The following is an 11,450-nucleotide window of genomic DNA, read 5'->3' as shown; positions in this document are numbered from 1 at the left end:
CTGTAGACTGCTGGGCATTCGTCAGTGTATAGTGGCGATGCGCATTTTAAAGACTGACACATCACCCGTGATTGTATGTGCTGTGTCAAAATTTCTGAAATGGGCTTGGTTGATTCGCAATAGAAGGCTTTCCGTGTCAATTTAATCCTTGTTTTAATATGTCTAGTCAACTTTTGTACTTGTTTTTATCAATTGTGTATAAAATGGTATATGTCATTTTTACATATCGTATTTTTGTATTGCTTTTATGGTATTTGCATACCGAAATAAAGCCTATCAATCAATCAATCGATACTTGGCAGGACTACTACTACCAGGTTTGGCATGTTGAGGCTTGTATCAATACCGAACCCAAGAAATTAGGCTGAGCTTAATTACAATGGCATAATGGAAAAAAGTTCTGCATTTATAGCCACGTTAGGATTTCTTACAGGGCTTTGCTTTGGTGCGGAACAATGTGGTTTCGCTGTGATTTTAATTAGAAAGTCTAGAGCTAACGATCAAAGAAAAATAACTTTTGGCATTTCGATGTTCCTTAGAAATGACACCTTAATGTGCAGTAGGTTTACAAACGGTGGGGAGTTTATGGAAACGTTGTTTTTAATAGGGTGAATATCATTATAAAAAGAAGGTGACGGTGAGTTGACAGAATGCTGACGCTATGTGGATCGTAAATCGAGTTCCGCCCGTGACGGCTCCGCCGCACCGTGTCGTCTCACTGGGTTCAAATATAAGCTCTAAAATGGCCGCGGTTCGACGTATTCCTGAATGCCCTTTACCAGAAAGTGCAGCGGCACGAAGGAACACAGTTCCCGGATATGAAGGCGTGGTCAGTAAACTCCATCAGCGAGACGTCGGAAGCGGAAGTGAGGTGGAATGGGATTTGTTGTTCTATTTACTCTGTCGGGCTCGTAAGAACAGATTCGGTGTGTGCTGTGGAGAGAAAGAGACAGAGAAATGCCGGTGAGTGGTTTTGGGATGGAGGGATCAGTGCTGTAAGTGGGATGAAATTACTGTGTTTGTTGGAGTGTCTCTAAAGGGGGCTTGGTCTGTGTAATTAAAGGTTTGACGTAGACTAAATTTCTGTGATTGTCATAGTGTGCCACCCAGAAGGTATTTTGAGTCCTATCTGCGCGTTTTGTTATTGCATTCGGATATACAACACAACAACACACGTACACCTAAATCCAGCAGGAACCACAATGGTTGCCTCTGGGTGCTGCTGCAGAAAGGCAAATGCCCATGTATTCTGAAACCTGTTTGACCCACTGACAGGCACTGTGAGAAACTCACAGTGCCTTAATTTTAACTTCAGATCTCTTATTTGGACAGGCTATACGGAATATACAGGTTATACAAGTTTGCACAGCTTTGTCATTGTGTGCCATTCTCAGAACCTTGGGGGTGGGGTGCCTGCTCTTCTTTTCAGATGAATCATTGTAGTATATGTAAACGAATGTCTTCCCATGGCCAGCTGAGGTACACATATCGTATGTTTGATGAAGATCTGTATTCTCCTTGAGCATTATCTCTGGGCTGCTTTGCTAATCTTCTTAATTGCTATCAATAAAGTGTTGAGCACCTCCCAATAATTGCCTGTTTAGGTGGAGCCTACCAGACAGAGCAGCGGTCCGGTTTCACAAGCCCTATTTTGGGCTTTTTGAGCACTTGCATGGGCTTATTATTCGTTGGCTTTACTTTCACTGTCATTTGCTTGCTTTTTATTCAATGGCTTTCCGTATTACAGTTTGCCAGTCTTGTCTTAGTCCCTCCCTTGGATCACAGTCTCCTTACTTACCATCTCTCTCTTTGTCTGGCTTTTAGACCTTCCATTGCTGCCTTTTGTGGAACAACTTTTTGTTGTACTGATTAGCAGTTTTTTAACAGAGTAAGGGGGGAAAAAGTCGCATCATTTTTTTTCTTTCCCCCTATAGCCATGCTGTTGAGAATCAGCAGTGCTGTGAAGCATCGCCTAAAACCGTGGCAAATACAATAGGCCCCAAAGGCGAGATCTGTTGGATTTGCAAGTGCATAAGTGCTTGTTTTGTTAAGACAAAGGAAGCTGGCAATATTGCCATAAAATACGGCACACTGCCTTCCATTACGCTTCAAGTGTGATTTAAAATGATGAATGTTTTTATGTGGTGGGTAGATGTGTGTGGTGATTGCATGTTACTTTAAGAGCTGTTAGAATTATTATGTGTAATGGAATCTACTGCATTGCTCTGTACTGAATAGGAATGCTATGATCTCATTTATGCTGTTCCTGTTTGTGTTACTGCATGCACTTTGCTTCTCCTGAAGTTCATCTCGAATAAATACCTGAATACCATTTCAAGGAGTTCGTCCCCTTTATGAAGATGTCACAACAGAATTGGCAACGAGATGGGCACAACTCGTATTTTTAATGAAATGCACAAACATCAAAATGCAGATGGAGATTTGGATGTGTTTAAAGCTTCCATTGTAGATCTTGATGACCATTTTTCTCCTGTAGTATGTATTGCTGTCACCAGACATTCCTTTTTCCATAGGAAGCAGCAAAAACATGAGTCCATTGAAGAGTATGTTTCTAGTTTGAAAAAGTTAGCTGCAAAATGCAAATTTGCGCAGTTGCATGACGATCTGATTAGAGATCAGATTGTTATGTACTCTAAAAATAGAACATTGCAAGAGAAATTGTGGGTGGAGGGTGATAATTGCTTGAAAGATATTATCGCTTTAGTGAAAAAAGCTGAACTATCAGAAAGGTGTGCTAAAGTTACTTTGTCACAAGATAAAAAGGAAGAAGTGGTTGGTAAGATTGTGGAGAAAAATAATTTTTATACCAGTCAGAAAAAATTCGAAAGGAAAAAACCGAATCGTTTTGACAAAAAAAAGTATGAAAACAAGGAACAGAAAACCTTTAGCAATGTAATATGTTACAGGTGTGGTAGTTATGCGCATTCCGCCACGTATGAGAGATGTCCAGCCAAAGCGGCTAAGTGTTTAGAGTGTGGTTTAATTGGACACTTTTCAAGGGTTTGTAATCGCAAATCTAAACAAAAACCCAAAAGCAAAATAGCTTGTGTTCAAGAAGATAGTGATAACAATTCATCTTCCTCAGAGAATGATTCACATGTTAATCTGATAAAAAGAAAAGATGTGGTAGTAAACATTACAGGTTCTTCCTCATCTAAACCGTTGTGCCTAATATCAGTAGGAGGTATTGTCATCCAGGTGGCTGCAGATTCCGGATCCCCTTACACAATTGTTTCACAAGATGTTTGGAGGGATCAGTTTGTGGACAAAATAGGCCCTTGGTTAGAAACCAATGATGTTTCCGCTGAAAGCTATACTGGGAATGATATTGATTTTTTAGGTTTTAGAACACTAATTTTCCGTTTTAAAGAAAGGAAAGCAATCGGAAAGTTGTATGTGGCTAGAGTTGGTCCATCCGTTTTAGGTTGGAAGGACCAGAAATCCCTAGATATCATTCTTAACCCCAATAGCAAAGAACAAGTCTTGATTTCATGTGAGTCTGAAGATACAAAGAAGTGGGTACTTAAGGAGTTTCCTGAGGTATTTTCGGGTCATATGGGAAAACTCAAAGGTTTTACTCATTGTATCCATTTAAAAGAAGGTGCAATCCCGAAAGTGCATAAAGCTAGAAATATACCTTTTATAATACGTGATGAAGTTAAAGGGGAATTGGACAAAATGTTAGACAATGAAGTGATTGAGCCCGTTGAAGCAGCTGAGTGGGTTTCGCCCTTGGTCGTAGCTCGCAAGTCCAATGGCAAGGCCCGTCTCTGTGTAGATTTAAGATACCTCAACAATAACATTTTGGTGGACCAATTTCCCTTACCAAGGATTGATGAAATGCTCTCCTTGACACGAAACGCAAAATGGTTTTCTACACTGGACTTATCAGCTGCATATCATCAGGTTGTCCTAGACAAAAACAGTAGGCATTTCACATCTTTCTGCACACCTTTTGGCTGTTATAGGTTTAAGCGAATGCCTTTTGGCCTAGCGTCAGCCGCTGCAGTATTTCAGCGTTTGATGTCTAATCTCTTCAGCCATATCCCTGAGGTCGTATTTTTCCAGGACGATATTTTAATTATGGGGAGAGATAAAACGCATCATGACTCTATCCTTAGAGAAGTCCTAGAAATACTTAGAAGCAATGGTCTGGTGGCTGAAGGAACCAAATGTAAGTTCTCAGAAGAGTCCCTTACATACTTGGGACATGAGATTGGCACTTTCGGTATCAGACCCAAGACAGAATTAGTTGAGGCCATTCTTGAAGCTTCTGCACCCAAATCCAAGGACGATCTGCGATCCTTTTTGGGTTTAGCAGAATTCTATGCGAAGTTTGTAAATAATTTTTCCCAGAAGACGTACGATATGCGTCTTTTGATGAAAAACAAGGTTGTGTTTGAATGGACTGATGTTTGCCAACAAGCGTTTGAAAACATAAAGAGAGACATTGCACAGGCACCATCACTACAAGGTTTTGATCCTCATGCCGAATCCATTATAACCACGGATGCAAGTGCTACTGGCATTGGTGGTGTTCTCACACAAGTAACTAGTTCAGGGAATGAAGTAATTATAGCTTTTGCTTCTCGTTCATTGTCACCTTCCGAAGTAAAGTATTCGGTAATAGAGCGAGAGGCATTGGCATGTGTGTGGGCCATGGAGCATTACAGAAAATATGTATGGGGGAAGAAATTTTTACTAAGGTCTGATCACAAACCTTTAACGAAACTACTAACCACTGATGGTCTTTCCAGAGCTTCTGCCAGGATTGCTAGATTGTCAATGAGATTACAGGATTATGTATACGATGTGAAGTATGTGCCTGGTACCAAAAATGTCATAGCTGATTTTTTGAGCCGGTTTTCTTTACCGCTCAGAGAATTAGACAATGATCCATGGAAGGATTACTGTGTGGCTGGTGTTTTTGATGATGTTCCTGGTCTTTCTAAACAAGTCTGGCAGAAGGAGTACCAAGATGACGCAGTTTTGCATGAGGTCAAGGAGAGAATTGTTAGTGGATGGTCTAATGAATCTAAGGCCGATCCTAATTTAAGGCCATTTTGGGAGGTCAGGGACGAGTTAAGTGTTGAAAGCGATTTTGTCTGCAGAGCTGGAAGAATTGTTCCCCCATCTGGCATCAGGAACAAGATTATCGATATTGGCCATGAAGGACACCCTGGTATAGCTCGTACCAAAAGAAACATTAAAATTTTGTATTGGTGGCCTAGAATTGACATCGATATAGAGAGAAAAGTTCGTGAGTGTATCAGTTGTGAGCAAGCAGACAAAACTCAGAAGACCTTGAATCCCCCTTTGTCGTCTTTAGGGTGTCCTAATTTACCTTGGGAATGTGTTGCATTAGACATTCTTGGACCTGTGTGTTGGCAGGATGGTTCTTTGAAGTATATTTTAGTTTTAGTTGATCTTTTTTCTAGATGGTTGGAAGTTGACATTGTTCATGTTGTGGATACTAAAGCAGTAATTAGATTTCTGGAAAGATGTTTTTTGAAAGAGGGTTTTCCAGCCTCAATTTTAACGGACAATGGCGTCCAATTTAAGTCTGAGGCTATGAAGGTATTTTTGGACAATATTGGAATTGAACAGAAGTTTACAGCTTTGTATCACCCTAGGGGTAATTCTGTCGTTGAAAGAGTCAACAGAGTTATAAAAGGGGTTTTGCAATTGGCAAAAAGAGCTAATAAGAATTTTGAGGATGAATTGAACAAACTTATTTGGTCATATAGGATTACCATTCATGACACTGTTGGTGAGAGCCCTTTCGGTTTGATGCGTGGGAGATTTCCCCATTGTAAAATCAACCCAGGTTGGATGGGCAGGAGCCAAAGGTATCTTTGGGATACTGATCGTGTTAAACACGCCATTACTACCTCACAGGATAAGAATAAGGAGCTTTTTGATAGCAAACATGGTACTAGAGAAGTGTCTGTAAAAGTTGGACAGTGGGCCAGAGTAAAGTCTGGAAGAAGATCTGGTAAATTGGAATCCAGGTTCTCAGATCCTATGCGTATCACTAGGGTTATGAGGAACACCGTTCAGTTGGAGGATGGAAGCATTCATCACATGAGTCGCATAGCTTTAGCCAAGCAGGGTGTTACTGCAAAAAGCTGTGAGCATGTATGTAGGGATTATTGGTGGTTGAATGTCTTTTCAAATCTAAAGGAGGGGGATGTGCGGGATGTTGTTGATTCTTTTGATGATGCGGTTGTGCCTGGAACTAGTTCTTCTGTTCCTGAGTGTCTCAATCGTTCTCTCGCACCTCTCTGTCCTGATGCAAATACTAGGGGTGGTCCTTGTCCTCATCTTGAGAATCCTGCAGATGTTGTTTCCGACCTTCCGTCTGCACAGGACTCACTCAATGCTGGTGTTGTTAAGTCTAGCAGTTTTGGTAGACCTATTCGAACTCCTGGCAAATTTGATGATTTTGTTCTTCAGTGATTATTATTTATTCTTCCTTCTTTTGTGTTTTAAAGAAGGGGGATGTGTGGTGATTGCATGTTACTTTAAGAGCTGTTAGAATTATTATGTGTAATGGAATCTACTGCATTGCTCTGTACTGAATAGGAATGCTATGATCTCATTTATGCTGTTCCTGTTTGTGTTACTGCATGCACTTTGCTTCTCCTGAAGTTCATCTCGAATAAATACCTGAATACCATTTCAAGGAGTTCGTCCCCTTTATGAAGATGTCACTACAATGTGGTTAGCATCTACAGCTGCAGACCTTGGAGCTGAGGCAGGTTCGAATCCCAGTCTCAGTCTCCCTGTGATTTAGGGCAAATCACAAAATATCCATGTGCCTAAAAATATGTAACAAGGGATTGTGCTTTCCTAAAGTGCTCTAATATTGTCAGGCAAAGTTCGCAATATATATAAATGGGCTCACGTTCGTCACTTGACCAAATTGTGTGATCCTAGGCAAATATTTAGAATTTCAGTGTTTTATTTTTTTTGAGCGATCAGTTTGCATGCACCTTGGAGGAACTTATTTCAGTACGTAGGCTATACAAACGTAATTTGTATATGGCTTACATGGCAGTAATGTTACTTCGCTTATAACGACATTGTCTATATACAGTCCACGTGACAAACCTTTTCCTTGTTTCACTGATGTCAGTGTCGTCAAGGTAGTGGTGTTTTCTTGATCGTTTTTAAGTTAATGTTTAGAAACAATTACTTAGAATAAATGCCCCTCAAAACATTAATGTTAAAGAAATAACCTTTTTTTTCATTGTGAAAATGCAATTTTTTCAACCCTAAACTTTAGACTGCCACATTGAGTGGAAAGGCAGAAGAACCCTTGAGGCATACGAAGTAAGTCCATTAGAAGTTGCTTTTTTGTGTGTGTTGGGGGGGTTAAATCCTTAGGTGGGATGGCGGAGCCCTTGTGATTGTAAATAATCAGTTTTAGGGTGAGTGAAAGAGTCGGTCTCTGAGTGAATAAAATAGACTTGCATACCAGCCAACACATCCTTATTTAGACAGCATCACTCTCTTTTCAATTATAGTCACACTTGCAAAATGCCACAATTGACTTCCTTAGGGTGACTTTGCAGACCCGCATTACCCTCCCAAAAATACAGTCCTTCCTTCACTATAAAGGGTTCAACCTATTACATATCAAATCCTACCTGCATTCACGACACAACAGGTGAACTTTAAATTTGTATTTCATATAGCTTTACAAGTTTTATAGTTATAATTTTCCGCGGATTATCGACTGTGGGGCAGACCTTGCTTGATATTACTTTGACTTGTTAGGTGTTTGACGGCAGGAGTGGCAACCCCTTTACATTTAATGAGCTATAAATAAAATGTAATGGTATTGGTTTGGTTGTCAATAGAAAAGTGGTAGCCTTTTCAGCATGGGTGTCAGCTGTTCGCTGAGTTCACACTGACACCTAAATTGCCCGGGAGTTAACTCAGCCTGTGTAATCCGTTAACTTGCTACTAAAAATGTCTACAAAAAGTTGTTGGTGTCATTCGTTATGTTGCAGTAATTGTGAAGTATGCACTGGTAGTTTCACTGACTGCCTTTCAGGACCACGCATGACGTATTAAGAACATTGACCTTTAGAGAGAATACATCATCACTAGATTGTCAAATCGGGAAAATCGCAAAAGAAGGCACAATTAGTGATAGGAAAATTCATTAGGGAAGAAAGACATTTCTGTTATTGTATTTGTAAGCCCTTGCAACTATAGCTTCAGACTAGGCTCGAAAAAGCTATGCTGGCAAAGTCAACAGAAATGCCTATTTACTTAAGAGGATCAGACATTCCACTTAACAGCCTCCCAGTTGGAATCTCACGTGCTGTAAATGATTGGCTAATCACCTCTTTGGGCGTTTTCGGTTCCAACATTTTACGATTTCCCAGCTTCGAGGCAGAGTGAAGCATTGCAGGATCAAGCTTCCTGTTTCTAGCGATGCAGCAGTTACGTGATTTCAGTTTCGAAATGTTCGAAATCCCTCACAAAAAGCTGGTAACTGAACAAGGCATTTTGATTGACCATATGTTTGTTCAAGAAATGAGCAAACCTTTGCAATCTGTATAACTCAAGTTGGATCAAATGTTAAGAACTTGTGCAGAATGATGCGCATCCAATTGGTTTTGCAATTGAGGCATGTTTTTGCTTATTTTAAGGCACAAGCTAGTCACTAAAAACATTGATGCTTTGCTTTGTGATTTACGTTTGGTAACAACAATTTACTGATTCAGTAAAGTGTGAAATAGACATGCGGTGAGCGATGCTCTTGAGAGATAGTTGGACAAAAGATTCTGTGTGTTATCCTCGTTTTTACTAAAGGTATACTTTTTTTTCTTTTTTTTATTGCAATTTTTATTTATTAAGTTTCAGTGGGTAGATACAACAGCTTAGAATAACAAAGCAATGTAAACAACACTGCCATACACAATCTCCAGGACAATGCCCTGCATTACAGCACACATAGAATACAGTGTTCACATAAACAATGAACCAGGCCGAGTAGAGATTGACGCTTACAATCCAAGAGGGCTGCGTCCACGCAAACTAGCCACCTGAAACAGCGAGGGTTTATACAATGCTAGACCTATCGGTCACATATGCCACATTAATGTCCACCGATGATCCGGCCTCCCCCGGAGGAACTAGCCACTATTGTGTGACCAGGTACAGCTGTTAGCGAGCAGAACAGCCTTATTAGCACTGTCAGCCTGGGTGTCCACCAGGAGTGAGCGTGCCTTTTCTGAAGAGACAGTTATGCAGTGGATCCCAAATGTCAGTCTGTTCATAGGTGGAATCAAAAGATAATGTGTTCTGCTGTTGACAGTATGTTAAGTCCTGCAACCATTCTGCCTGCCATCGCAGGCGGATTGTCCCTCGCCCTGTGGCAAGCTGCCAGTCTCATTGCCAACAGTGGATCAATGGACACATAGCAGCACTTCTCCTGTACTATATTTTAAGTGCAACTCAGTCGAGCCAGTTTAGGAAAAGGTGATAGTACCAAATATTTTGGACCAATTAGTAGCTATAGGGGAGCATATCCAAGCACAGTGGATACAATATGCTTCTGAGATGCCACAACAGGCTTATCTTGATTCTGTGCATAGTCCACACGCACGCAATTGGAGCGGGGTGTAGAATGAACGTATATTTATTTTTTCCTGAGTTTTATATAGCGCAAACTTGACACAAAGGTATCAGAGTGCTTTACATGAGCACCAGTTGCCTCTGCCTAAAAAAGCAAGCATTGAAAATAATGGTATTGTATTCTAGTTTTGCATTATTTAGTGTATATTTGTGATATGTTGCAGTTGTATGTAGTTAGAATTGTTTTGTTAGCTGCGTTGTAGTTTAAAGCATAGCGTTAGTAGGAAAAGAGCAGGGTTTCAGATTTGGAAGGAGAATGAATGGAAGAATAGTATGTGTGTTAATTTCGTATAGTGAGGATTACAATAGCATGATATATTTTAAATTTTGGGGTTGAACCCATATAGTCAGTGGGACCTGGGTAATTGCTCGGTATGTAAAGAAAGGGTCCCAGACAGAACACAACAAATTAAATTCACAGTATGTTGAGTTGAATTATTTCAAAAAAGATCGAATCAAGGTGCAAGGTGTTTTAATTTTCACCACACCTGTCCTAAACATTCGTTAGCTCATTACTCAGAACATGAATATATACACATTACACACAAATTCAATATGCCCAAAGGGGAGAGGGGAAAGTGCAGGGGAAAGAGATATACATTTCTTGATAGTTCAACATCACTATTCAAAAATTTTTCAATTGCGTATGACCATATTTTAGAATCACAAGAAAAAGTTACATAGATCCCCGGAGGTGGGGTCAACAACAGTGTGTGAACATCAACATAATATTTTTTATACAGAATCTCCTATTTAGCTATATACATTAGACTGTTCTGTAGGAGTTCAAGTTAGTAGAGAAAGTCTACATTTCGACCCATAGGATGTAGGACAGTAGATCCTTACTACGCGGGTCTTCGTCAGGACGTGAGGGAAGGGGAGGAAGGAAGGGCTGTTCCTGCTCAGGAGTCAGATAATGGCCTGATAACACATAGTTGTGGCCGTGGCCGTGTGGAATAGTGGAATTGGCTGTACCTCTGCAGTAGTGCTGTGTAGGATCATTGAATGGGTGTCATTGTAGCTGTTTTTTATATTTTGTAGATTGGGTCCATACAGCGTCAATTTCATCAATAAATCCAGAATAAATTGTATAAGGAACGTGCGAGCCAGCGTCTGTCCCGGTCAGAGCACAGTCAAGATGTGCTGATAAAACGTAATCCGTATAGAGAAAGCTGTATCTCTGCTTTAGTATGGAATCCTTCAATGCGCTGTCATTGTGGTAGGAGGGTTTTAGTCGTGAATTAGGTCCACAAAACGTCCACGCTCCATCACTTACTCCGAAGTAATTTTGGTAAGCGCGCGTGCGAGGCAGCGTCTAGCCCGGTCCCGGAAAAATCCTGATTTTTCCGGGACCGGGCTAGACGCTGCCTCGCACGCGCGCTTACCAAAATTACTTCGGAGTAAGTGATGGAGCGTGGACGTTTTGTGGACCTAATTCACGACTAAAACCCTCCTACCACAATGACAGCGCATTGAAGGATTCCATACTAAAGCAGAGATACAGCTTTCTCTATACGGATTACGTTTTATCAGCACATCTTGACTGTGCTCTGACCGGGACAGACGCTGGCTCGCACGTTCCTTATACAATTTATTCTGGATTTATTGATGAAATTGACGCTGTATGGACCCAATCTACAAAATATAAAAAACAGCTACAATGACACCCATTCAATGATCCTACACAGCACTACTGCAGAGGTACAGCCAATTCCACTATTCCACACGGCCACGGCCAGAACTATGTGTTATCAGGCCATTATCTGACTCCTGAG

General features: G+C 40.7%; 1 protein-coding gene across 1 annotated transcript in view; it reads left to right on the top strand.

Annotated features, from left to right (window-relative positions):
* The first annotated feature begins 714 nt into the window (after positions 1-714).
* The window catches only part of ATOX1 (antioxidant 1 copper chaperone), a 71,780-nt gene continuing 61,044 nt past the window's right edge, over positions 715-11,450 (top strand). Inside the window, exon 1 of the mRNA XM_078653630.1 lies at positions 715-963. Coding sequence (XP_078509756.1) covers positions 958-963 — 6 coding nt within the window. The 5' untranslated portion in view covers positions 715-957. The remainder of the gene's footprint in view (positions 964-11,450) is intronic.

Source organism: Lissotriton helveticus, chromosome 7, assembly GCF_964261635.1.
Source record: "Lissotriton helveticus chromosome 7, aLisHel1.1, whole genome shotgun sequence".
NCBI lineage: Eukaryota > Metazoa > Chordata > Amphibia > Caudata > Salamandridae > Lissotriton > Lissotriton helveticus.
Note: the sequence above shows the minus strand (reverse complement) of the source record. Positions and strands in the feature narration are given on the sequence as shown.